Below are 27546 nucleotides of genomic sequence, written 5' to 3'. Positions count from 1 at the left end.
TGAAAGCAGGCCTAAATAACCCAGAGTGCCAAAGCGCCCATCCCCTCCTGATTCAACTGTGGGCGTTGCCCATATTTAGTCTTACCCGGTCACTTTATTGCTGCTACTGACCCTTTCCTGCCTGCTTTTTGTTGTTGCTTTCATTCCCTACGCATACCCCTCCCTTCTCCCTTCCCACTTTTCCTTCTGTTTTTCTCTCAGCTTTCTTCACCCACAAACCTACAGTCCTCGTGCAGATCCCGCCTCTCCCTTCTCATGTTTCCAAGTATTTATTCTTGGTACTTGGAGTTCTGCAACAAAACAAGAAGAGCTCGGGACAGCATCAAAGCGGTGAGGGATTAGTTGATGGAAAATGGGACCCGTGGTAGCAATCATGGCACATAAAGGAGGCAGAGGCTGGTGCCCTCCAAACTCTCTCACCCTGCCTCTGGGAAAGAACTGGCTCTGGTAAAAACCCTGATAGGCCTCCTGCAATTTGGGTAATTCTGTTCCTGAAAGGGAGGTCTGCTAATCAGACAGCCTTTCATAAAGATCCATGCCAAAACGATATTGCAAACAGGTGCCTTTGCTGAGTTAGTCTACTGACACCATCAGCACTAGCCCTGCCATGGCACAGGGCAAGTTCAAGGGTGTCATGTGCACTCCAACTGCTGGAGCACAAACAAGCAGCTTTTTAACTGCCTTCACTTCTGTTACACATTTTAATTGTGTAAACTAGTTAGCCTGGTGGCATGTTAATCTTTAAATATAAGCCATGTCTGGTTGCATCCTGGTGGCCACTTGGGACACACAATTACACCCCTAAAGCAATTTGATATCATACAGGTTTCGGATTTGTAAACAGGGTTTCGGCTATGACAGAGCTGATGTGTATTAGCCATCTGGCCTGGATGTCTCCACAACTGCCATGTGGGACAATGCCCAGAAAACGTCCTCTTTGAGCCTCCAGCAGAGCAACACCCTCATCCAGGGCACAGGAACTCTCCCGTGCAGTTCACCTCAAAATCGGTGCTTCAAAGACAGCACTCACATAACAAATCTGCATTCACACTGCCCAGTGGAGTCCTTTTGAAGTCAGCAGACCTGGGAAGTTCCAGGAAAAGGGTAGCTAGGGGTGATAGGTATGCTGAGAGGGGGATTCCTTATCTTGGTGTCTTATAGGGTCCTGTTCAGCTTTCTGCCCCTCCCCAATCTCCTGCAGGACAAGGCACTCTGGGTATGATGTCAATAGGCAAAGGGCCCTTTTTACAACAGACTGGATTGGACCACATACAGCAGGGCCAATCTCCTGTAACATTTTCCTTTCATAAGGAGGAATAATTCCTCCTTCTTTCTGTCATTGTTTGTCTCTCAAGAGAAGATAAAGGGTTCACTTATATTGGGAATACAGCCTATTCCTAAATCCTCTGCGACACAGGTAAAGACAGATGGCATCTAAGGCAGAGGCAAACTCTACTTGCTAACCATATGCAGGGAGCAGTGGGGTGAACTGCTGTGGACCAAGATCTCTGTTGGCTATTGCAATGGAACCAGGATTATGTTTATGGGAGGTCCCCGGAGGTGCTAGCCAAGGTCCTGGAGTGGAAGTGTAGAACTGAAGGGCTCACCTTGTCCTGGATACACTGGATTGGGCCTCAAAGCAACACAGAAAACCACAAGCAGCATGGATATTGTTTTGTTGTCTGGGGGCATCTGCGAGTCAGCTCGACCATGCTCAATGCACTTCGAACTACCACTGGATCCACGTTGCTGCTTTTGAACTCTCTGTACCTTCTAATTGCATGATGCACTTTGAGCCATTTAGATTCTGTCTCGACCCACTGCCCTTCTCGAATGCCCACACAATCAAATCGACTACCGTCCCAAGCCCTTGGAAGCCACCAACATGACCATCATGAACATCAGTGCAACACATTGAACCAACTCGCAGGTGGAAGTGCAGACTCTAAATGTCTTGCATGCTGAGAAAGCACTTAGAAGAGCAGCTGGACACTTTTGAGAACCCAAAGTCAAGAACTAAGCTATTGTCCATTTTTAAAGGGCCACAGTGACTTTTAAACTCCCCTTCAATACCTTCCAAAGGCATGTCCTTGAACAATTGACAGTGTTGCTGAGTTTTTTGCCAGAACACACCTGCTTATTAACTCAAATTGCCCTCTCACATCACAATTCTCCATTGTTTGTGTTTCTTTTACTAGAGTCTTTTTTGGTGTTTTAATTGGTACATTGCATTTATTTTTTTGATAAAGGTTCTAATTTTTTCTAAAACCCTGATTGAACTACCTATTATTTTGCATCCATTGTGCTAGCTGTTTTGGATGCTACTGCTACCAGCTCAAGCCCATCCTTAGGATATAGCCTGCCCTCAGCCCACGTTACCAAAAGAGGAGAACAAGGTATTCCTGCCGGTCTGTGCCAATTTCACCTAAATTATTGAGATCACTGCTGGTTTAGTAGTAGTGTGTGGCTGAATGTATCCACTGCTCACTCCTAAACTCCTCCAGATGAGTAGTTTTCATTTACTCCCACGTCTACATTCTTCTCAGGGCAGCACACACAGCAGCTCCTACCAGCACACAGATGCTGAAGGTCATGCTAGCCAAAGCCTGCTAAGGAAACACATGCAACAGACACTGCAGACATCCATACCACCCACGACTTGTATGCACCATTCATTGTTGAAACATGGATCAAGCCCTCCTTGACCAACTTCCCATATGTCTTGACCCTGACTGCTATATCATTCAACACATGGACAAGCCAAAATTACTGCTAGAGGACAGTCCATCATTCACATATATTCCTGGCCCTGCATCGGATGTGAAGTAGCCACTATCGGCTGCTTTGAAGCACTCTCCTACCACTTCCCTTCTCACCCACTGAAGCAGTCACCTTCAACCTCATGTACGGACCATCAAAAATCTCTTTCATTGACAACTTTGCCGATTTGGTCACCGCCATGTCCCTCACACACCCCAACTTCCTCTGGGACTTCGGCCTCCCAGACAGCACAGCCACTGAGATTATTAAGGAAACACCACTCAGCCTGCAAGACTAAATGAACCTCGCCCAGCACAAAACGGACCCAACCTACAGCCAAGGCAAAATCCTAGCCTTTATCATCACTCCCAAAATGACCCTCCGCTGCGGCATAATTATGGTCTGAACACTTCACCATCAACCATGTCGTCCCAGCCAATTGCACATAATTTAAGGGTATGTAGCAGACATTCCGCTCCTTCAAAGAATTCCCAATAAAAGTACTCATTGATGTCCCTGCCAACCTCACCTCCTACCTATTACAACCCCAGTACAAGGATGGCAGTGACACACTAGAAGTACCCACCAGCACCCTGAAAACCAACATCAACATATGTGTCCCTGAGAAACAACAAACTATAAGACTTAGACCATCTGCTTGCATTCACAATATGAGCCTATACACACTGATCTTAAAGATACATATGGTGATCCATTCTTGTATGAAATGTGTATCACCTTACAGTGATCTTGTAACCATACTTTTAATAGTGAACTTAGGAGTAATGCTATGTGATGCCTCTTCCTGTTTTGCCATGGGGTGAAAGGTTGTGTTCCCTTTCTTTCCTGTGATGTCACTTCAGGGTGGGGTCAAATTACATCACTCCCATAATGTCATCAGAGGTCAATGGTCGTGTGATGTCACTTCCACTACCCCTGGCATTTTGGTAAAATGACATCCCGGCACATAGGGTCAGAATCTTGTTCAGGAGGGTGACCAAGCTGCCAGAAAATTGATGTGACCAGTCTGAAAATCGACCCAGCTATTGGTAATTAAAAGAACACATTTGAAAGAACAGTCACCCTTTCAATTTTACCCAAACCATTTGTAAACACAATTTTCACACACCTACTATGAAGTGTTTCGGATTGAAAGTCCATTCCTTTTGTATCAATAAGTACAATGCAGCTAATTGAGTGAATCTGTCAGTGTGTTCCCAGAGAGGCCTCTAGAGGAAATTACAAGGGAAAACTCCTCCCTGATTTCCAAAGTCTTGTCAATGGGAATGGGCCATTAGAAAACGCTTTTGTAAACCAGGCCCGTCGTCCCACGTTAGGCAGGCTGTCTCACTCACTGGATGTGTGAGCAGAAGGCGGCAGCCATGCCATACTGCGCGAAAGCCGTGCCAGGCGGGCACACGGTAGCCACGATGTTGTGTTTCTGTGGCCAGAAGGCCGCCCTCGAGCTATGTTTCGACAGAGTCAGGATTTCGGGTAGTGAGAGCGCATCTGCGCCCCGTCCTCCAGAAACATAAAAATACATGGGTGTGATGACTTGTATTTGTTTTTATGTGCATTTATGCAGAAGCAGCTTTAACAGGCTAACTTATACTAAATAAATACATTTGTGTTTATTAAATTGTCGTGTACAATTTCAGAAATGGTGCTGCACATTTCCTCCTGACACACATTTGAAGCAGTGCCACCGGCGCAGCAGCATCAATCGTTGAAGATCTCGTGCCCACCGCCCAGAGTCCTTGCGGTGCAGTGCCTGCCTTCTGCGGGCAGAAGCTCACTCTGCAAGGGCTTCCGCCAACCAGCAGAGCGCATAAGGGCATTCAGAAAACAGGTCAGGACCTCTCGTAGTGATATGGCTCTTGTGTAAGTAAGAAAAATGGCCAGACAATGCACAGGTTGTCATTGCATGTTCGTCTTCCTCACTAAAACGGGAATGAAGGCCCCATAATAACTATGGGGTCAGTTTAAAAGGGGTCCAGCTGATTAGAGCAATGGGAAGTCTGATCAATGAGTGTTTGACCCCCTAAATGGCGCCCCAAAATTAAGCAGCTGCCCTTACCTTATCATCTTCACTTCCCCAACCTCGACTATTTGACACTGACATACCTCCTCCGACAGCTGTCAGATACCAAATATATGTTAATTGTGCCCTGCTAGTGGTAAGAGACCCCAAGTCTATTAAGGCTTCTCTGTAGTGCTTCTTGCCAGATCCCCTCGCTTCTAAGTAATCTAATAATCGCTGTTATGGCAAGCCAGTTTTTAAGGACTAAATGATGAACCACAACAAACTTCCATTAACCAATGATGAACACAGATCTCTCGGCTTTGATTTCCAAATCCCCTCATCTGGTTCTCAAAATGAGACCCTCCACACTCCCCTAACACATCTGTGCTGCCATTCCACCATACAAGTCAATAAAAAACTGTAGAGGAGCAGGTGGACACGTCATTCCTAGCACCCACCCCATCACCTCTGTCATACTGGAGCAGCAGGAGAAGAACCCTACCTGGAACCCATCACCCCAATACTGCATCGAGTGTATGAGTGACGATATGCACTCAGATAAGCTTATCGAATGTACCCTCCCACAGAGAGGGTGGAAGGATGTCTGCACACACCATTGATTGGACATAGAGGTATAAGTGAAATCTGACAAGAGCAGAGTGACGTCCTAGAGGAAAGATTCTGAAACTGAAACAATGTGCAAATACTCAAAGAAAAAAGATGTAACCTGAAGTAACAAGCGAAACATGTAATCGAATATGAAGAAATCATATATGCAATAAGTGTATATCTGCAGAAATGAAAGGTAGTTAAGACATATAGAAGCTTGCAGCAGAGGAAAACATAACATGGCTAGAGTGTCCATGATGGAAAGATGGATGCCAGACTCGTATTGAAACCTATCAAGCTACCTCCGAGACAAAACAGGGCCGCAGAGTAAGGATATGCTGGAAAAACAGCTTTGTGTGAGGAATTAAGAGGGGTCTATTGGCCTGGGATCAAGGATGCTACACCAAGGAATAATTGCAAGGCACAAGGGGAGTCAAAAGGATAAGCCATGAACGAAAGACATATTTCTCTTAGATTAAGCAAAGAAGAAAACATCTGCAAGAACCAAATATTGAACAATTAAAGATGTGGAAACCCTATGCAAGATGGAGTGAGCAAGTCCCCAGAGACCAAGAAGGGTAATGACACCCAGCTCAATTGAATTAAATAGCAGTAAATAGAAGGTCAAGATGGACACAGTTGTGGTCTCCTCACACGTGATTCAGAAGTCCAAAATGAGGGCTATTCATTGAGCCCAAACAAGGATGATGGTGTGCCTACAACCCCTTGAATTTCCCAGAACCGAGAACAGGCTTCGAGGTCAACTGCAAAAGAGAACCCTTTGCTTGGGGCCTGACCAATGAGAGCTGATGGACTAATTGAAAAGGTGGAGAGTAGCCTGGCGTTACTCTCGGCACCTGAGTTTCATTTTGCTTACATGCGGCTAACAAACTCACAGTCCAAGGTTGGTAAAGCAGGCCAACCAATCAGAGGGTCTATGTAGAAACATGCTATACAATTTTGCAAAAACCAACCCACTGCATGTTTCCACTACAATCAGTATTATACCTATTTAGAGGTGGTTCAAGGTGTGCCCGCCAGATAAGGAGCAGCCAATGAAGTTATTAACACTTATATATACTATAGGTACACATGTTCTCTTAACTAATCCCTCCCTTCAAAAGGTTTTACAGTTTGCCACTTAGGATGACATCAGAGATGACACATATCAAGGTATAAAACATTTGTATAATCACATTTGGATGTGAGTGCAGGAATTACTGCTTGTTGTTCACCAGATTGCCCTACTTTATTTGTATGCTAATAATAAAGTATTACTTTGCCTTATTCTTTGAGTATGTCTGATTATTTGGGTCTGAAATCATTACTGGTAATTCCATCTAGCACATGAGACACTTCAGGTGCTAGAGCACACAACTCTTACTACAGAGACACTACCAAAGAAGTGACAACTTACAAATACTAGCTGATCCTGGCCCATAACTTCACTGGTTTTCTTCCCGCTGAATCTCCCTGGGGGTCTGCACTCTCCAGACTGAGCTACCGTGCTCTTTCTGTCCTAGTCTTCACCCGAATTCTGAACACCATGCTCCAAGACATCAAGAAGAACACTTTGGTACTTAGGCTGTACATTTCAAGTCAGATCACAACGAGCCAAATGCCCACCACTTTTTCAAGATGTCCAAACACAATGCATTTGAATACAGTGCATCTAAATGGGAGTCGGTGGTTATCTTGAAAGCCTGGTGTGGCTTTGGCTCTAGAGGACAGGACTTGGAGACTGCTCCAGTACCAAAGTCAATGAAATACTCTGCTGGCCCCGGATGTCATCCAGTACTATTGTCATGGCCCACTGCTTCACCAAAAGAGCAACCACCCCTGCTTGCATGGCACAAATCAGACTTGTCCCTCCTCTGGGACATCTCCAGATCCTACTGGACTGCTCCAGAGAAGGATATCCCGATCGTTTGGCTATGGTGTGTGCTTCGTACCCCGAACCAAGGGGCATCACAAGCTTCTAGGATCCTTATGTTCCCTCTGAGGTTTTAGCTAGCATTTGGTTGGCTTTTCTTGCCCCTCAAGATGCTGTTCTCAGGGAATGCCAAATACATCACATGGATTGCACCCCAAAAAATGTAGATTGTTCTTTCAATCGCTAAAACCAAGAAATGAGTGTGCATGCCTACAGTGTATTCCTCTACCTTGGTTCTGATGTACATGCACAGTCCCTAGAAGATAGGGGGTGGGTGGTAATTGTGCAGGCATGGATGTTGCATTCCTTCTACCTCTGCACCCGTATGGTTCCTTCATGCATCTCTGTGTATAACACTGACTAAATCAGCCTGTCAACGTTTCACCTTGTTCCTGTGCACTGACAGTTCGGTGCATTAAGCATGTAGGACTATGCTCCCTTAGATTATTTATTTTTTAATGAAATCCGATCACTGCTGTGCCTTCTTTTTCTGTAATTCATTAAAGACATTTCCATGCCCTGTTTGGTGAATCACATCAGAGATATACAAACATCTCTTGTCTTGGGAGTGTAACTACTCTCAAGTCAACCACTCTGCAGTAGCCTGTTGGTGGTGATTATCCAAAAGATTGTATCAGATTTTTAATAGGATTCTTTTACGGAATAAGGTGAGAACATTTGGCGGTAGCCATCTTACTTAAAATTCCACACTACAGAATTGGTTTAGGTGTGCCTTTTCCCTTCTCTCTGAGACACGTGTAAATGTATTTTCCTTCAATAAGGCCTGGATTACAATTAGCACCTTGGGCGGAGGTGCCAGCCTATAATGTGGCTAAGAACGTGTGCTTGATCCGCCGGTGTAAGCCAGCGTTCCATGCCACCTGATGGCCGGCTCCCGCTGCCGCCATCTTCCCCCCTACCCACCGTCCCTGTTTTTTTTTACTACCCTTATCCCCCACCCAATATACCTTATTTTGGCTGCGCACAACACCTTTCTCAGTTTCCCTCGGCCACCATGGAAAGGGAAGAGGGGCTCCGTACAGAGCCCCATGTCCCTTTCCATGGCGGCCATGTTGGTAAAGGATTTTCCTTCCTACAACGGGACGCTCGTGGCGTCCTGTTGTAGGAAGGAAAATCCTTTTTCTTAGTACGTTGGTAACTTTGGTAACACGGGGTGCTAAAAGCCTTATATACCTATTGCACAGGCTTCGCTCGGGCCAGTAAATGGGGCCACAGGCTGTTCCCCGCCGGTGTTGCCCGTGGAATGGGTACATAAGGCCACATTGTTTCTTGGACCAGCTTAACAGTTCACAGGTGCTAGAAAGCAGAATTAATTATAAAATGAAAACCCAAGCTCAAAGGGTGTATATTTTGGAGGTCGTGACCAGTTGAAATAATCTCACACCTCTCATATGTCCATGTTTTCAAAGTTGAGGCACTCTGAGACGACTGCATTGATGACCTGGTGCAGCATGAGATCTTCATAACATAACATGTCACCAGGATGCAAAAATGCCACTACATCGTCTTGTAACATTGTGTCTATAAATAACATATTGCCTGCCGGGAAATGAGAGACTGAGTTTTGAAAAAATGCATAGTGAGTTGATTGGATATTTGCTCACTTTGATGTGGTAATCTCCCCAACACCTTTACTGAATACTGGCTGGACATTGATGACGTGATCCAGAGTCAGACCCTGATTTGCTAAGAGCCTGGGCAGTCTTCTATCAATGATAGACTGCCACAACCCCGAATCAGAGGCAGGAATACGCCTCTGCTCTTGTCTACCTGTCCCCGAGTAGACCTTTCTGCCTAATTCAGAGGCTGCAACTGTCCTCTGCTCCTGGCTATCTCTCCCTGGGTAGAGTTCACTCACGAATTCAGAGGCTGGAATTGTCCTCTGCTCCTGGCTATCTCTCCCTGGGTAGAGTTCACTCACAAATTCAGAGGCTGGAACTGTCCTCTGCTCCTGGCTATCTGTCCCTGGGTAGAGTTCACTCACGAATTCAGAGGTTGGAATTGTCCTCTGCTCCTGGCTATCTCTCCCTGGGTAGAGTTCACTCACGAATTCAGAGGCTGGAACTGTCCTCTGCTCCTGGCTATCTCTCCCTGGGTAGAGTTCACTCACGAATTCAGAGGCTGGAACTGTCCTCTGCTCCTGGCTATCTCTCCCTGGGTAGAGTTCTCTCCCAGATTGATTCAAAGGCAGGAATTCTCCACTGCTCTTGACTTTCTGTCCCTGCATATACTTTGCGCTCTTATTCTGAGATGGGAGAGTCCTCTGCTCTTGCCTTTCTATTCCTGAGTAACCCTCGTTCCCTGATTTGGAGTCAGAATTAATCTTCCGTTCCTGCCTATATATCGCTGACAAGACGTTGATCCCTGATTCAGAGGCAAGAATAGTCCTATGCATTTGCCTACCTGTCCCTGAATGTACTTTGCTCCCTTATTGTGAGGCAGTAGGAGTCCTCTGCTCTGGCCTAAGAGTCCTCTGCTCTGGCCTCTCTGTCCCTGTGTAGCCTTCCTTTCCTGATTCAGAGGCAGGAGGAGTGCCCTGGTCTGGCCTATCTGTCCCTGTGTAGCCTTCCTTCCCTGATTCAGAGGCAGGAGGAGTGCCCTGCTCTGGCCTATCTGTCCGTGTGTAGCCTTCCTTCCCTGATTCAGAGGCAGGAGGAGTCCTCTGCTCTCGCCTATCTGTCCCTGTGTAGCCTTCCTTCCCTGATTCAGAGGCAGGAGGAGTGCCCTGCTCTGGCCTATCTGTCCCTGTGTAGCCTTCCTTCCCTGATTGAGAGGCAGGAGGAGTCCTCTGCTCTGGCCTCTCTGTCCCTGTGTAGCCTTCCTTCCCTGATTCAGAGGCAGGAGGAGTGCTCTGCTCTGCCCTATCTGTCCCTGTGTAGCCTTCCTTCCCTGATTCAGAGGCAGGAGGAGTCCTCTGCTCTGGCCTCTCTGTCCCTTAGTAGCCTTCCTTCCCTGCTTCAGAGGCATGATAGTCCTCTGCTCTGGCCTATCTGTCCCTGAATAGACTGTGTTCCCTTATTCCGAGGCAGTAGGAGTCCACTGCTTTGGCCTCAGAGTCCTCTGCTCTGGCCTATCTGTCCCTGTGTAGCCTTCCTTCCCTGATTCAGAGGCAGGAGGAGTCCTCTGCTCTCGCCTATCTGTCCCTGTGTAGCCTTCCTTCCCTGATTCAGAGGCAGGAGGAGTGCCCTGCTCTGGCCTATCTGTCCCTGTGTAGCCTTCCTTCTCTGATTCCGAGGCAGTAGGAGTCCACTGCTTTGGCCTCGGAGTCCTCTGCTCTGGCCTATCTGTCCCTGTGTAGCCTTCCTTCCCTGATTCAGAGGCAGGGGGAGTGCCCTGCTCTGGCCTATCTGTCCCTGTGTAGCCTTCCTTCCTTGATTCAGAGGCAGGAGTCCTTTGCTCTCGCCTATCTGTCCCTGTGTAGCCTTCCTTCCCTGATTCAGAGGCAGGAGGAGTCCTCTGCTCTCGCCTATCTGTCCCTGTGTAGCCTTCCTTCCCTGATTCAGAGGCAGGAGGAGTGCCCTGCTCTGGCCTATCTGTCCCTGTGTAGCCTTCCTTCCCTGATTCAGAGGCAGGAGGAGTCCTCTGCTCTCGCCTATCTGTCCCTGTGTAGCCTTCCTTCTCTGATTCAGAGGCAGGAGGAGTCCTCTGCTCTCGCCTATCTGTCCCTGTGTAGCCTTCCTTCCCTGATTCAGAGGCAGGAGGAGTGCCTTGCTCTGGCCTATCTGTCCCTGTGTAGCCTTCCTTCCCTGATTCAGAGGCAGGAGGATTCCTCTGCTCTGGCCTATCTGTCCCTGTGTAGCCTTCCTTCCCTGATTCAGAGGCAGGGGGAGTGCCCTGCTCTGGCCTATCTGTCCCTGTGTAGCCTTCCTTCCCTGATTCAGAGGCAGGGGGAGTGCCCTGCTCTGGCCTATCTGTCTCTGTGTAGCCTTCCTTCCCTGATTCAGAGGCAGGAGGAGTCATCTGCTCTCGCCTATCTGTCCCTGTGTAGCCTTCCTTCCCTGATTCAGAGGCAGGAGGAGTGCCCTGCTCTGGCCTATCTGTCCCTGTGTAGCCTTCCTTCCCTGATTCAGAGGCCGGAGGAGTCCTCTACTCTCGCCCATCTGTCCCTGTGTAGCCTTCCTTCCCTGATTCAGAGGCAGGGGGAGTGCCTTGCTCTGGCCTCTCTGTCCCTTAGTAGCCTTCCTTCCCTGATTCAGAGGCAGGGGGAGTCCTCTACTCTCGCCCATCTGTCCCTGTGTAGCCTTCCTTCCCTGATTCAGAGGCAGGGGGAGTGCCCTGCTCTGGCCTATCTGTCCCTGTGTAGCCTTCTTTCTCTGATTCAGAGGCAGCAGGAGTGCCCTGCTCTGGCCTATCTGTCCCTGTGTAGCCTTCCTTCCCTGATTCAGAGGCAGCAGGAGTCCTCTGCTCTCGCCTATCTGTCCCTGTGTAGCCTTCCTTCCCTGATTCAGAGGCAGGAGGAGTCCTCTGCTCTGGCCTATCTGTCCCTGTGTAGCCTTCCTTCCCTGATTCAGAGGCAGGAGGAGTCCTCTGCTCTCGCCTATCTGTCCCTGTGTAGCCTTCCTTCCCTGATTCAGAGGCAGGGGGAGTGCCCTGCTCTGGACTATCTGTCCCTGTGTAGCCTTCCTTCCCTGATTCAGAGGCAGGAGGAGTCCTCTGCTCTCGCCTATCTGTCCCTGTGTAGCCTTCCTTCCCTGATTCAGAGGCAGGGGGAGTGCCCTGCTCTGGCCTATCTGTCCCTGTGTAGCCTTCCTTCCCTGATTCAGAGGCCGGAGGAGTCCTCTACTCTCGCCCATCTGTCCCTGTGTAGCCTTCCTTCCCTGATTCAGAGGCAGGGGGAGTGCCCTGCTCTGGCCTCTCTGTCCCTTAGTAGCCTCCCTTCCCTGATTCAGAGGCAGGAGGAGTCCTCTACTCTCGCCCATCTGTCCCTGTGTAGCCTTCCTTCCCTGATTCAGAGGCAGGGGGGGTGCCCTGCTCTGGCCTATCTGTCCCTGTGTAGCCTTCCTTCCCTGATTCAGAGGCAGCAGGAGTCCTCTGCTCTCGCCTATCTGTCCCTGTGTAGCCTTCCTTCCCTGATTCGGAGGCAGGAGGAGTCCTCTGCTCTCGCCTATCTGTCCCTGTGTAGCCTTCCTTCCCTGATTCAGAGGCAGGAGGAGTGCCCTGCTCTGGCCTATCTGTCCCTGTGTAGCCTTCCTTCCCCGATTCAGAGGCAGGGGGAGTCTTCTGCTCTTGCTCAACCGTCTTTTTCAGAGAAAAGTCTGAACCTTCAGCCAAACTACCAGCGGGTGAACCATGTGTTTTTGAAAACAATGTGTTCGGCTTTAGATTAAGAGTTACATTCACTGAAGTTCATAGCGGTTAGGAAGGACCACCTGAGTACCCCCTGATGTAGTCCGTCTTCCAGGTGGTATTCTGGGACCCGGCATTCCTCTCAGATTTAGGGAAGCATGCACTGTGCCACTAAGCCCCCGTGGCTCGATGAAATGCACCATCTCTTTTTCTATCATATGCTGATGTCATTTTAAGCTTTCTTGCCTTTGTGCATTTTACTAGATAAGTAAAATGCACCTTGCAGAGTAATCCTCCCTTTGCTGAAGGCACAGCAAGTGCAGGCAGAGGAAGCAACTGAACAGAGGGATCTTGGGAGATATGTTAGAGTGCTCAGAGAAGGGGACATCTGATCACTAATTGACATTCTAATGTACACATTGTGCTAATGAGAATCCTCTAGTGCTGAGATGTTTATTTTGTACGGATCTGAAAAGCTCCAAAATTAAAGATACGCAGACAAAAGTTGCCTGTCTGAAATGTTTACCTTAGCTGTGAACTGTGTCAATAATAATGAAAGCACTGGCTCGATTGCACCGTTGTAGAGATATCGCGAGAGTACCCTACTCTCGCGAGATCTCGCGTAGGCGGCTAGGACCGCCCCCGCGCGCTTCGCGCGCATTACGGGAGCACCAGAGGACGCGGCAAGACGCGTCCTCCCGGCTCCTCCGAGATCTGGGCCTGGGGGCCTGTACAAACGTTGGACACTCCTGTCTCCCTGACCAGGAACTGCTATTAGGCAACACTGCTTAGCCCCAGGCCTTACAATACTTATATGTTGATGGCAGTTTGTTAATTGTTGAATAAAGCCATCCTGCCAGTCACCACGCCTCCTGTCATCTGTACAAGATTATACAACAACCGTCTATTGTCATTTCAAAGCAGTGTCAGAGGTAATCCCACAGCAGTCGTCACACTGACACTGGCAAGGTAAGCCTGGGACAACTGTCCAGGGTCCCTTTTTTTACTCTAGGCGTGTACACCATGGGAGGCGTTTGAATCCAATTGTCTCATTTCATTTTAATTTTGTTTATGGCATTAAAGACATATTATAAACAAAATATTTACTATAGTGCAATGAAATGTCATCTCCACTAAGAGGCAGAATTAATTGGTGAAAGACATGGGTAGCATCAGGAAGCGGGCTCAGCAATGGTGCCAGGCAACAGTGCCCTTTGCCGGCCAAGACATCATGTTTCCTGTAATCAAGCAATGCAAACCCTATCTGTATAAGGCTGCCACTGGCACAGAACTTACTTTCAAACTGAATAATATGAATGACTAAATGCCTTTATTGTACATACTTTCTATGGTCAGGCTTTGCTGTCCCGGGTCCATGTCTCACTAGACTGCCTCCTTTCTCCCGCCCACTACCTGGATCATTGCCTGCTCAACTACCACATAGACCTCTAGTCAAAAAACCTTTCTAGGGATTGCTTCAATATCTGTTTTCATCCTCAAGTATAGTGTGGCTATACCGCCACCACCAATCAATATTCAAGCACAGAGGTAGTCTTTTCCCGCACAGAGGGCATGTGGCACCGGACACTCAGGCCTCTCTGAAGGCAGCGTCCACACAAACCGCCAGAACTACAACTTCTGACATGCTTTCCATTTAAGCTCCCCACAATGCCAAGACACTCATCATCGGAAGGCAGAAAAGGAGAGTCTGTGATATGGTAACAATCCACATGAAAAACACGAATGATCTGGTGAAAACTTGGTTCCTTCAGACTGAACATATGGCCTCTTTATGTTTATATCTGAATCTTGCATTGAGCGCTGTTTATCTTTATTGGGTACCTCAGGTCAGGGGTCCACAACCTGTGGTTTTACTGATGCTTTGGACTACGACTCCCATGATCCCCCTCTATTGACTATGCTGGTTATCGCTGAAGGGAATTGTGAGCCAAAACATGTGGCGAGTCAAGGCAGCTGTATAAGAAACCAAACAGTTTGATAACAGCGAGAGTGGATGTGCGTGCACACACATACACGCACCTACACACACCCCTCCCATGGGTGCTTAGCTATACCAACAGTAGGTAACCAATGCACATGCCAAACCCTGTGTACTGAAATACAGGCCACAACAGATGCCCATCTGCAAAAATTGTTCATATATGAAATGTAAAATCTTTTCCAAAGTTGGTCAAATGAGCTCTATTAACACTGAGTTGGGTAATAACAGCTCTTAAGTCACAACATACCATTCAGTCTGTCTTGTATCTTATGAATTATTCGATAGTGAAATGCAGACACAAAGCTATTTACACATACTCTGTACTGTATGTGCATGCATGCTATGAAAAACCTACACACAGCTCTTTTGATCAACTACTGTCCGGTTAACTATAGCGGTGCACAAATGGTGGGGATTGGAGCAGTATAAAAGCCTAATAGCATAACATGGAGCGCTGGAGGAGAGGCTTAACCATAGGCATGGTAAAATGGCAGACACATGGCCAGTGCATTAAGTGGGCCGGGGCTTGCCGGGGCCCGGGCAGTCTCTGAGATAGGCTCCCAATCCGGGGCCCTGCCAGGACTCACCTTGACTAGCCCCAGCCACGCCAACCACTCAGGCAGCCGCTTAGCTGAGCGCTACACGGTTACACGGCTGTCTGCAGGTGTCAGCATTTTGTATTAGAAGAAAAAACGCCGCGTGCTGTGTGACGTCTCCTTATTCAGAAACAGGAGGAGGGCTGGGTTGGGCAGCCTCTCCTTCTGTTTCTATGTAAAGAGCTACCATGCAGCAGGAAGTGCATTAGCCATGCTTGGTTAAAGGGCTTCCACTGCTTGCTAGCTCTTTACTCAGAAACAAAAGGAAACGCTGGCCAACCCAGCCTTCAGCCTGTTTCAGAATAAAGAGACATCACACAGCAGGCAGCCCATTGCATTCAAGGAGCCATGTGGTTAAAATATTGAGTGGGAGGGTCAGGAACACCAGCGAGCAATTCTTTAACGGCGCCTTGAATGCAAGGACTGGTGGGGGTGGGGTGGGGGTTGGGTGGGCTCGTGATGGGGGGCGTGGCCTAAGCACCAGTACTTAGGCCACGCCCACTACGAGAGCCCGCCCCCCCTTCAATTTACCAACCCACTTAAAGCACTGCTCACCGCTGCTTGTATATACGTAGAAGTGTGTGTTTACCTATCCCTCTCCATAGCACTGGAAGTTGGACACGATATTGGCTGATGATGTATTGATTTCGTTAGATAGATTGATCACTGGTGTTGGGGTCCTGTCCTACCCGCGACCTGCAGAGCAGGTGCACATCTGTTTGCGTGCATGGGTCGCTATATCCGCGCCTGTGCCCTGCCCACGGCACGAAAGGGGCTGGTTCGGTGTATGCATGGCTAGTAGTTAGATATGATGGCTATAGCTAAGGCGCGCGCGGATAGGCCCTGTCCATGGTGCTGCAAGACACAGACAACTACGCCGCGCCATGGGGATAATGCTATGCACGTGGATAGGTATTCTCCCTAGACATGAAAACGCAAAGCGTGCACAGATGCGTGCAAATATGCATGTTCAAACTAAAAAAGGTATGGGCGCAGTCAAATACTTTCATGGCTGGAGCTCCCTGTAGCATAAGGCGCAGCTGCTGGCATCCATGGAACAGAGCTGTGCACATGCACTTGGGGGACCGTTTTGGTAAAAATGGGCGTTTGGTGAAGCTATGTACACCAGCCGGGCAGTTGAAATGCGCGCCCACAACACAGGCATAGATGCTAATACGGAAAAGGCGGTCTGTACATCGAGCAGGAGAGGCCCCTCCAACTAGGGCGTTTGGAGGAAAAATGAAAACACTCCCTTTTTCCCCCCCTGCACCTTCCTGCACGGAGTCCTCCTCGCAGCACCCCGTACTATCCAGCCAGATTTTCCCTGGTTCTCTCTGGCATCAGGTAGCCCCCAGGAAGGAGTGCTTTTTGCAGTAATCTGTGCTATCCTGCATGCTGTACTCTCTTGCATAATCTCAAATTTTCCTGCAGGTTGTCCTGCATGCTGTGTTCTCTTGCATTAGCCTGCTTTAACCTGCATACTGCGCCCCATTCCATAGAATCCTGCATCATCTCCCATGGTGGAAGAATCCTGCATCATCTCCCATGGTGGAGGAATCCTGCATCATATAATCATATTTCATGTTTGTGGAATCCTGCATCATCTTCCATTGTTGCAGAATCCGGCGTCATATTCCATGGTTTCAGAAATCAGCATCATCTTCCATGGTTGCAGAATGGTGAATATCTTCCACGGTTGCAGAATCCAGAACCATCTTCCATGGTGGCAGAATCCTGCATCATTTTACATGGTTGCAGAATTCTGAATGGAACATCCTTTTTGATTGCAGATTCCGGCATCTTCTTCCATGATTGCAGAATCCAGCATCATCTTCCATGGTTGCAGAATGGTGAATATCTTCCACGGTTGCAGAATCCAGAACCATCTTCCATGGTGGCAGAATCCTGCATCATTTTACATGGTTGCAGAATTCTGAATGGAACATCCTTTTTGGTTGCAGATTCCGGCATCTTCTTCCATGATTGCAGAATCCAGCATCATCTTTCATGGTTGCAGAATCCTGCATCATCTTTCATGGTTGCAGAGTCCTGCATCCTCTTACATGGTTGCAGAATCCTGTATCATCTCCCATTGTTGCAAAATCCTGGATCATCCTTTATGGGTGCAGAAGCCGGCATTATCTTCCATGGTTACAAAATCGTGCATCATCTTCCTTAGTTGAAACATCCAGAATCATCTTCCATGGTTGCAGAATCCTGCATCATCCTCCATGGTTGCCGAATCCTGCATCAACGTCCATTGTTATAGAATACTGCATCATTTTACGTGGTTAAAGAATCCAGCATCATCTTCCATGGTTGCAGAATCCAGCATCATCTTACATGGTTGTAGAATCCGGCATCATCTTCCATTGTTGCAGAATCCAGTATCATCTCTCATGGTTGCAGAATCCTGCATCAACTTTCATGGTTGCAGAATCCTGCATCATTTTACATGTTTACAGAATCCTGTATTATCCTGCCCCATGGGCTCTCTTGTAGTAAGCCACATAAAACTGCACGCCCGCTTCCCCTCATTATCCCAAGGTGTATATTATCCAGGTGTATCAGAGTCTTTCTGCAGGATGTTCCTTCTTGCATGCTCTCTGCATTGGTTATCCTTCTTTCCCCTGCATGGCACGCTCTCGCGCTCTCATGCCCACTCCTCGAAGATTGTGTTCTCCAGCCTGCACCACGTGGGATATGCTTCTTGTGGGCTCCTTGAGGTATGTTCCCTCCTGCCTACACCCAGGAGGACGGGAACTCTTGCTCATCACTTGCAGGTTGTTTCCTCCCGCTTCTTCCCCGCAGGAAGTCCTCTCCTGCAGGCTCCCTGCAGGACGTTCCCTTCTGCCTGCTTCCTTTAGGAGGTGTTCGACCCTGGCCTGCTCACATCAGGGTTACCCTCTGGCTGCCTCCGCGCAGGTTGTGCAGTCCTGCCTGCTCCCTGAAGGATGTCCCATCATGCCTGCTCCCAACAGGGTGTTCCTTACTGCCTCCACCCTGCAGGATGACCCCTCCTGTCTGTTCCCTGCAGGCTATGCAGGATATATCCTCCTGGTTTATGCCTACACGAAGTTCTTTCTTGTCTGCTTCCTACAGGCTGTGCTCTCCTGTGTGCCCCTCCACAGGATGTTGCCTCCTGCCTTCTCCCAGCAGGATGCGCACTCCCACTCACTACCCAAAGGTTTTTTCTACCTGTTTGATTCCAGCAGGATGTGCTCTTCTGCATGCTCCCCACAGGTAGCTCGCTCCTGCCTTCCCCCTGCAGGATTTGCTCTGACTCCTGTCTGCTACCCACAGGATGTCCCCTCCTGAATGTTCCCTGTTCTATTGCCTGTTCCCCGCAGTATTACCTCTCCTGCCCGATTCCCGCAGGATATGCTCTGACTCTTGCCTGCTCCCTACATGATATCTCATCTGACCTGTTCCCCACAAGTTGTGTTCTCCTGCCTGCTTTCCGCAGGATTTCCCTACTTGCCTGCTCCCTCCAGGATGTGCACCCCTGCCTGCTCCCTGCAGGATGTGCTCTGAATCCTGCCTGCTCCCTGCAAGATGTGATCGCCTGCATGCTCCAAACAGGATGGCCCCTTCTGCCTGCTCCATGCAGTACGTGCTCGAGCCTTGCCTGCTTCCTGCCGGATGTGAACTCCTGCATGATCTATGCACGATACTCCCTCCTGCCTGCTCTCTGCAGGATGCTCCCTACTGCCTGCTGCTGCTGCCTTCAGGAAACTCCCTCCTGCCAGATCCCCGCAGGATGTGATTTGAAACCCGCCTGGTACCTGCAGAATGCGATCCCATGCAGGATCCCCTCGGGATGCTCCCTCTAGCCTGCTCCGCACAGGATGTTGCTGCCTGCCTGCTCACTGCAGGATGTGCTCTAATCATGCCTGCATCCTGCAGGATGTACTGCTCTCCTGCATATCCACGCAGGATGCTCTCCACAGGATGTTGCCTCCGGCCAGTTCTCAGCAGGAAGGTCCCCCTTGCCTGCTCTACGCAAGATGTGCTTTGGCCCTGCCCGTTACCTGCAGGATGCACTCTCCTGCATGATCCTGGCAAGATGCACCCTCTTCCCTGCAGGATGAACTGCTCTCTGGCATGCTCCTCGCAGGATACCCCCTCCTACCTCCTCCATGAAGGATGTACTGCTCTCATGCATGTCCTCCGCAGGATGCTCCCTCCTGCCTGCTCCCTGCAGGATGTACTGCTCTCCTGCGTGCTCCCCGCAGGATGCTCTCTCCTGCCTGATCCCTGCAGGATGTACTGCTCTCCTGCATGCGTCACGCAGGATGCTCCCTCCTGCCTGCTCCCGCCAGAAAGTGCTGCTCTCCTTCATGCTCCCTCCTGCCTGCTTCCAGCAGAAAGTACTGCTCTCCTGCATGCTCCGTCCTGCCTGCTCCCTGCATGATGTACTGCTCTCCTGCATGCTCCGTCCTGCCTGCTCCCTGCATGATGTACTGCTCTCTGGCATGCTCCTCGCAGGATACCCCCTCCTACCTCCTCCATGAAGGATGTACTGCTCTCATGCATGTCCTCCGCAGGATGCTACCTCATCCCTTCAGCATGAACTGCTCTCTTGCATGTTTCCTGCAGGATGCTAACTCCTCCCTTCAGGATGTACTGCTCTCGTGCATGCTCCCCGTAGGATGCTCCCTCCTGCCAGCTCCCTGCAGGATGTACTGCTCTCCTACACGCCCTCGGCAGGATGCGCCCTCCTGCCTGCTTCCTGCAGGATGCACTGCTCTCTTGCATGCTCCCTCCTGCCTGCACCTTACAATGAGTTACTGCTCTTCTGTATGTTAAGTGCAGGATGTCACCTCCTCCCTGCAGGATGTACTGCTCTCCACCATGCTCACCTAAGGATGCTCTCTCCTCCCTGCAAGATGTACTGCTCTCCTGCATTCTCCCCGCAGGATGCTCTCTCCTCCCTGCAAGATGTACTGCTCTCCTGCATTCTCCCCGCAGGATGCTCCCCCTTGCCTGCTCCCTACAATGAGTTACTGCTCTTCTGTATGTTCCGTGCAGGATGTCACCTCCTCCCTGCAGGATGTACTGCTCTCCGCCATGCTCCCCCCAGGATGCTCTCTGCTCCCTGCAAGATGTACTGCTCTCCTGCATTCTCCCCGCAGGATGCTCTCTCCTCCCTGCAGGATGTACTGCTCTCCGCCATGCTCCCCGCAGGATGCTCTCTGCTCCCTGCAAGATGTACTGCTCTCCTGCATTCTCCCCGCAGGATGCTCTCTCCTCCCTGCAGGATGTACTGCTCTCCGCCATGCTCCCCACAGGATGCTCTCTCCTCCCGGCAGGATGTACTGCTCTCCTGCATGCTTCACGCAGGATGCTCTCTCCTCCCTGTAGAATGCGCTGCTCTGATGCATGCCCTCAGCAGGATGCTCCCCCTTGCCTGCTCCCTACAATGAGTTATTGCTCTTCTGTATGTTCCGTGCAGGATGTCACCTCCTCCTTGCAGGATTTACTGCTCTCTGCTATGCTCCCCGCAGGATGCTCTCTCCTCCCTGCAGGATGTACTGCTCTCCTACACGCCCTCGGCAGGATGCTCCCTCCTGCCTGCTTCCTGCAATGAGTTACTGCTCTTCTGTATGTTCCATGCAGGATGTCACCTCCTCCCTGCAGGATGTACTGCTCTCCGCCATGCTCCCCGCAGGATGCTCTCTGCTCCCTATGGAATGCACTGCTCTGCTGCATGCCCTCAGCAGGATGCTCCCTCCTGCCTGATTTGTGCAGGACGTATTGCTCTCCTGCATGCTCTTTCCTGCCTGCTCCCCTCAGAATACTCCCACCTGCCTGCTCCCTGCAGGATATACGGCTCTCCTGCATGCTTCACGCAGGATGCTCCCTCCTGCCTGCTCCCGCCAGAAAGTATTGCTCTCCTGCATGCTCCCTCTTACCTGCTCCCTGCAGGATGCTCTCTCCTGCCTGATCCCTGCAGGATGTACTGCTATCCTGCATGCCCTCCTCAGGATGCTCCCTCCTGCCTGCTCCCTGCAGGATGTACTGCTCACCTGCATGCTTCACGCAGGATGCTCCCTCCTGCCTGCTCCTGCCAAAAAGTGCTGCTCTCCTTCATGCTCCCTCCTGCCTGCTCCCAGCAGAAAGTACTGCTCTCCTGCGTGCTCCCTGCAGGATGTACTGCTCTCCTGCATGCTCCCCGTAGGATGCTCTCTCCTGCCTGCTCTCTGCAGGATGTACTGCTTTACTGCCTGCTCCCCGCAGGATGCTCCTTCCTGTCTGCTCCCTGCAGGATGAACTGCTCTCCTGCGTGCTCCGCGCAGGCAGCTCGCTCCTGCCTGCTTTCCGCTAGAGATCTCCTGTCCTCGGTGCTGGCCTGCGTCCCACACGCTGCGTCAGGCGAGCCTTGGATTACATGCCTATCAACAGCCTGTGCGGAGCAGCTCCTGAATTAACGCGTTAACACCGTTATGTGACCGGCGGTCGCTGAGGCTGCACAGTGCGGTCGCGGGCTGTCGCGGCCCCGTTACTGACGCCGACATCCACGAACTCGCGAATTTACAGAAAACCCAGAGCGCTCCGTCCCCATGAATATAGATATTTACTTCCGTCTTGCTCTCCCCGGCTCTTCTTGCCGTGCCCATCCCCCTCTGTCTCTTTTGTTCTGGGACTCCCGGGCTTGCTGCCTCAAGACCCACCCGTAGTCTCCCACATCCGGGCATCGCACCCCAGATGTTGCCCGCACTATGCCAGGTGCCATGTTTGACACCAGCCATCACCTGACGTGCCAACACAGTGTACCCCCGAAACATGCAGCGTTTAAACTACCACATACATGGCATGCATGCTCGGGCGTGTATACGTGTGTGTGTTCTGCATGTATATATCGGTGCCTGCGGGCTGCGATGTTGGTGTACGGACCAAGTTGGACATGGTCATGGGTACTTTAGTTGATAATCTCCACCGCCCCCAGGCGAGGAGGCGGTGACACACACCTGACATTACACTGGCCACTCATGCCTCGCGCGGTGGCTGTCTCAATGTCCCAAAGTGTCACACAGCGGCGTTGAGGGTGAACCAAGGGCGGCATTGTCGCGATAACACCGCCTATCGGGGGCCACCGCAATATTGCACAGATCCGAGGGCAAGTTCACATCCCCGGGGTATTTGGGGACCATCGCCCCACAGGTTTCAGACCCCTGACCCCATTGGCCATAACACACACGATCACTGATGGGTGATTTGCTGGTGGTTAGAGGGGTGAGTGGGGGGGGGGGGGGGTGTTCGGTGCTTCCAGTGTAACCCAGAGACTGGCCCAGCACCCCCAATATCTATGAACGCGTGTGACATCTGTTACGAGCCCCACCTTCCATCGCCAGGACACCTTCTGTGCGTGGTGGAGACATTTTAAATCGACTTATCTTGTCAGTGCCTAAAGCATGAGTTCCCCTCCCCTTTGTAGAGGGAGGAATTCTGCGAGTGCCCCTCCCCTTTGTAGAGGAAGGCATTCTGCCGGTGTGTGTGTGTGTGGGGGGGGGGAGATCCATGCAGGTGGAGAAGGGGAGACATTTGTGAATTATGAATTAAAGATGTTAACAATGGAAGGAGGACAGTCTGAGTCCGCAGAGGTGGGAGAGGTTCTTAAGAAACCAAGGGCCTAAAATAACCAGGTATCGTAGAGCGAGCACGCGAGAGGATGGAGTGAGGACATTTTATGGAAAATAGGTAAAGTCCAGGCCTGCAAAGGCCTTTACAACGTCGTTCGATGGCATGGCTCTTTAGGGCTTACCTAGATGTTTGCAGGGCCCTTTGGGATGTGCAGAGATTCTTGCACAGCTCTTTCGGGTGTACCTAGATTCGTGCATGGCTCTTAAGGACTTACCTAGATTCGTGCATGGCTCTTTGGGATGTACCTAGATTCTTGCATGGCTCTTTGGGATTTACCAAATTATTGCATGGCTCTAGATTCTTGCATGGCTCTATGGAATGTACATAGATTCTTGCATGGCTCTTTGGGACTTACCTAGATTCTTGCATGGCTCTTTGGGACTTACCTAGATTCGTGCATGGCTCTTTGGGATTTACCTAGATTCTTGCATGGTTCTTTGGTATTTACCAAATTCTTGCATGGCTCTAGATTCTTGCATGGCTCTTGGGGATTTACCTAGATTCTTGCATGGCTCTAGATTCTTGCATGGCTCTTTGGGATGTACCTAGATTCTTGCATGGCTCTTTGGGACTTACCTAGATTCTTGCATGGCTCTTTGCGATTTACCTAGATTCTTACATGGCTCTAGATTCTTGCATTTCTCAATGGGATGCACCTAGATTCTTGCATGGTTCTTTGGTATTTACCAAATTCTTGCATAGCTCTAGATTCGTGCATGGCTCTTTGCGATGTACCTAGATTCTTGCATAGCTCTAGATTCGTGCATGGCTCTTTGGGATGTACCTAGATTCTTGCATGGCTCTTTGGGATTTACCAAATTCTTGCATGGCTCTAGATTCTTGCATGGCTCTTGGGGATTTACCTAGATTCTTGCATGGCTCTAGATTCTTGCATGGCTCTATGGAATGTACATAGATTCTTGCATGGCTCTTTGGGACTTACCTAGATTCTTGCATGGCTCTTTGCGATTTACCTAGATTCTTGCATGGCTCTAGATTCTTGCATTTCTCAATGGGATGCACCTAGATTCTTGCATGGCTCTAGATTCTTGCATGGCTCTTTGGGTCTTCCCTCGATTCTCCATGGTGGCTCTTTAGGACTTACCTTGATTCTTGCATGGCTCTTTAGGACTTACCTAGATTCTTGCATGGCTCTTAGGGATTTACCTAGATTCTTGCATGGCTCTAGATTCTTGCATGGCTCTAGATTCTTGCATGGCTCTTCGGGACTTTCCTAGATTCTTGCGTGGCTCTTTAGGACTTGGCGAGGGTCCGAGACAGCCTTTTGGGAATTAGCTAGCGTCTCAGATTGGGCTAGATCCGGACTCTGCCATTTGGGAATTGGACAGATTATGACACAGACCTTTTGGGTTTAGCTAGATTCCAGCATGGCCTGTTGGGACTTACCTAGACTCTGACACTGCCCTTTGGCACTTACCTAGACTCTGGCATGGCCCTCCGGGATTTAGCTAGATTCTGACTCGGGCATTCCCTATTCGCCAAATACTTCCAGGGTCCATTTCGAGCGCGTGTCCTCCTAACTAAGACCCTCACTGAATTTCCATTTTGGGGTCTCGTTGAGGATGCATCTGCTTCTTAAAAACGTCCCTGTTTGGGGACTTATTAAATCGCGCGGCCAGCTCAGAACATGAAGAAGCGGTTAGCCTTTCTAAGGCCCACAGCTGTGGACAGTGCCCCAGGGTGCATCCGCTGCGGGGGGCTAGCGTCCACCCACCGTTCCCGAATTCCCGTGCAACCCAGAAAGCGCCTCGAGGCCGGCACACGTTGATTCACCCATCCACCCATTCCAACGCCCATTAACAATGGAAGCTGGCGCTATATGCATAGCAAGTGCAATTCCTTAATTCATTAATTCATTCACTCACTCATTAATTCCGGGTACCATGGACCTTGTCACCGCAATCATAGACCCGAAGCCACTTCTACACACCCCATCCCTGCTGCAGAAAATACAAAGAACACACTGGGGTCGCTTAAACCCCATAACCGCCCACTGCAGACACGGATTGCAGGAGCTGGCCTTGGCAAATAGCAAAGTGAAATACTTTTGTAACGACTCATCAACACATGCTGCTTGTGTCTTTTGTTGAGGGCTCGGTGCCAGCCCCCCCCCCCCCCAAGTGTAAGAGCATTCCCCTGCACACCTGGCGCTTCTCGGGCGGAAACATGCATGGCGCGTCCATTCTACAGCCCCGAGATTCCACCACACAGCTGTGCACGCAAGAATGTAATTAGCACGCACACCTTTACAGGTAATTAAGAACACGCTCCCGCCCGCGGGGACACCGCACTCCTCCGCATCCAGGGTGTCATCAGTTTGCGAGCAATGGGGCCCGCGCCGGGGCCCGCGCCGGACCGCCCCCCCCCCCCCGCCCACGCAGCGCGCGCTTACCCCTCTGTGGAAGTCATGGTGGCTCTGATGTGGGCTCCTTTCGTGGTCTCCTCGGGGTCCAAACTGTATCCAGCCCACTTCGGTCTCGGGAATGGAGCAGGTGATGTTACGAGGGAGGCATACGATGGCCCTCAGGCAAGTAATCCCAAAAGGCGGAGTCCGCGAGCCCTGCTGCTCCTTCAGGTCCCCCACTCGCTTCTGCCGCGCGCCGCTCGCGGTCCGGGTCTGCCAGTGCCCCCCCCCCCCCCGCTGCAGGAGGAGGAGGATGAGGTGGGGGAGGGGCGGTGGGACCCCTTCCTGCGCCCGCCTCTGATCCCGTGCTTTCTCCTCTCTCAGGGGGGCTGGCTGGCGCACTGACCTGGCGGTGACTGCGCGAGGCGGGATTGCACAGGGGTTTAAATCGTGGATTTGCTCAGCAGCCCGCTCTATTTCAGGCAGAGCTAACATCACCGGCTGCTGTTACACCGACAAAGCCCTGTGCACGGGCACCCGCGGGGCTGGCGGCCGCCTCGCCTGCTCCATTCGCACATTGCCCCCAGGAGAGCCCCCCCCCCGTGCACCCACGCGCCCCTCGCTCGCAAGCGCCCTTTCCCCGCAACGCTCGCTGTGTATTTTTTTTGGGATGGGGGTTATATATTTTGTATTCCCGTTTACTGCAGTTTATACATGTTTTGCTTCGTGTTATGGTATTATTTGCGCCTCCGCTGTTTCCATGGTTTCGTGCGTTATTTCTGTACCCTGCTATACGCGTCCCCTTACCATACATTACCTAGTATCGTTTTTTTTCTTCCGAAGAGAGGAGCACATATGGGGTTATATGGCATGCCCTCGCGGTTTCCTGGGCCCTTAATAGTTTCGAGCCGTTACCTTGGGTTTGTGTGAGTTCTCGCAAGGTGGAGAGCCGGCTGTTTTCCTTCATTTTCAGCTGCTTGTCTATTGTGACGGTTTCCTCCTTACATGAGGGATTCGTGATATTTACAGAGAAGGCCGATATGAACTTCTTATCAGCTGGACGAATGGGCATCTAACGGTGTTTCGGGGAACAAAAGATAAGCACGTGACTAGGTTTCCCCATCACTCCAAGGATTCGCTTTAAAAAAAAAAAATACAGGTATCGGGCGCTCAAGCCGCATTTTTTTAATTGGGAATTAGCTAAGACTACGTATCGCAGAATTCAATTCGTCTTAACCAAAAGACTAGGATGGAACCTGGCCCAAGGGTGGGCCGGAGTACCCCGGTTTCCCTGGCGCGGAGATGTTACATTCAGTCAGAGTAACTGTATGTGCCGTGTTATTGCACTTGACTTTTGCATAGCGCGCGTGGCGCGGCCTCGTAGCGCTGTGGGTCTATCCGGTCGGAGCTGTCACGCTTGGGGCTTGGGCGCGTAGACGGGAGGATGCGTGTATTAGGGCGGCCCCGATGACTGCTGGGGGAAGGGGCGGCTAAGGGCGTAAAGGTGATATTGTCGGTGCTGGTTTGCTGTTGTGTGTTCAGGTGATGGGGAGGTGGCAGGGACACGTGGTTTGCACACGTATGTGCGCGAGGAGGGAGTGGCTAATTTCAGATGGCCAGTTCCTAACGGATGGGGGACCCCATACAGATGCAAAGGGCGCATTTCGCAAAGCAGCCTCCTAACGTGTGTGTGGGGAGGGGTGCTGTGTTCCCAAATTACCTTTGCACAGAAGTTACCATTTTGCCACTGGCTGTCTACACCGCCAGGCTCAGCAGCCGCCTACTCCTGGATATCTAGACAGTTGTGCCAGTCGCGAATAGATTGTGGGGCGCAGAAGATTGCTCCCAGGTCACGAACACTCCTGGAAGTCGTAATATCTGCATGTCGTGGAGGGGAGCTGAGATAGGAGCTGCAGAGGGCTTTCAAGTTAATGTTCAGCTGCCTTGATGTTCTCCCTACCCCCTCGTTTACCCCTGCATCCCGCCCCCCTAAAACAGCCCCTCACTTCCTAGCTTTGACTCGTCCCCTTTCCCAGCCCCATATTTATGCACTTTGAGTCAAAGTGCGAACCACTGGCAACTCCTGTGCCTTAAAATGCGCACAGAAGTAGCACGAACTGTACGTTACAGTAAAGCGAGTTATCTCTCACTCCTTGGGCTTTGCTGCCATCTAGTGCTCAAAAGACAAAATATGTTCCTATTGTAAAGTCTTCTGGTGTCCTGGGAAGACCTTTTATCTGTCAAGAACACGTGGGTCTGCCTTCTCGAAAACACTCTGTTGCGTCCCCTTTCTATGTCCATAATATT

General features: G+C 50.5%; 1 protein-coding gene across 1 annotated transcript in view; it reads right to left on the bottom strand.

Moving 5' to 3' along the window:
- The window catches only part of SLC1A2 (solute carrier family 1 member 2), a 405944-nt gene extending 380149 nt beyond the window's left edge, over positions 1 to 25795 (bottom strand). The window contains exon 1 of the mRNA XM_069623362.1: positions 25288 to 25795. Within this exon, the coding sequence (XP_069479463.1) occupies positions 25288 to 25304 (17 nt within the window). The 5' untranslated portion in view covers positions 25305 to 25795. The remainder of the gene's footprint in view (positions 1 to 25287) is intronic.
- Between the last annotated feature and the right edge of the window lie 1751 nt (positions 25796 to 27546).

Source organism: Ambystoma mexicanum, chromosome 11 (genome assembly GCF_040938575.1).
Source record: "Ambystoma mexicanum isolate Mex_15411 chromosome 11, UKY_AmexF1_1, whole genome shotgun sequence".
Classification (NCBI taxonomy): domain Eukaryota; kingdom Metazoa; phylum Chordata; class Amphibia; order Caudata; family Ambystomatidae; genus Ambystoma; species Ambystoma mexicanum.
This window is presented reverse-complemented; position numbering and strand designations above follow the sequence as displayed.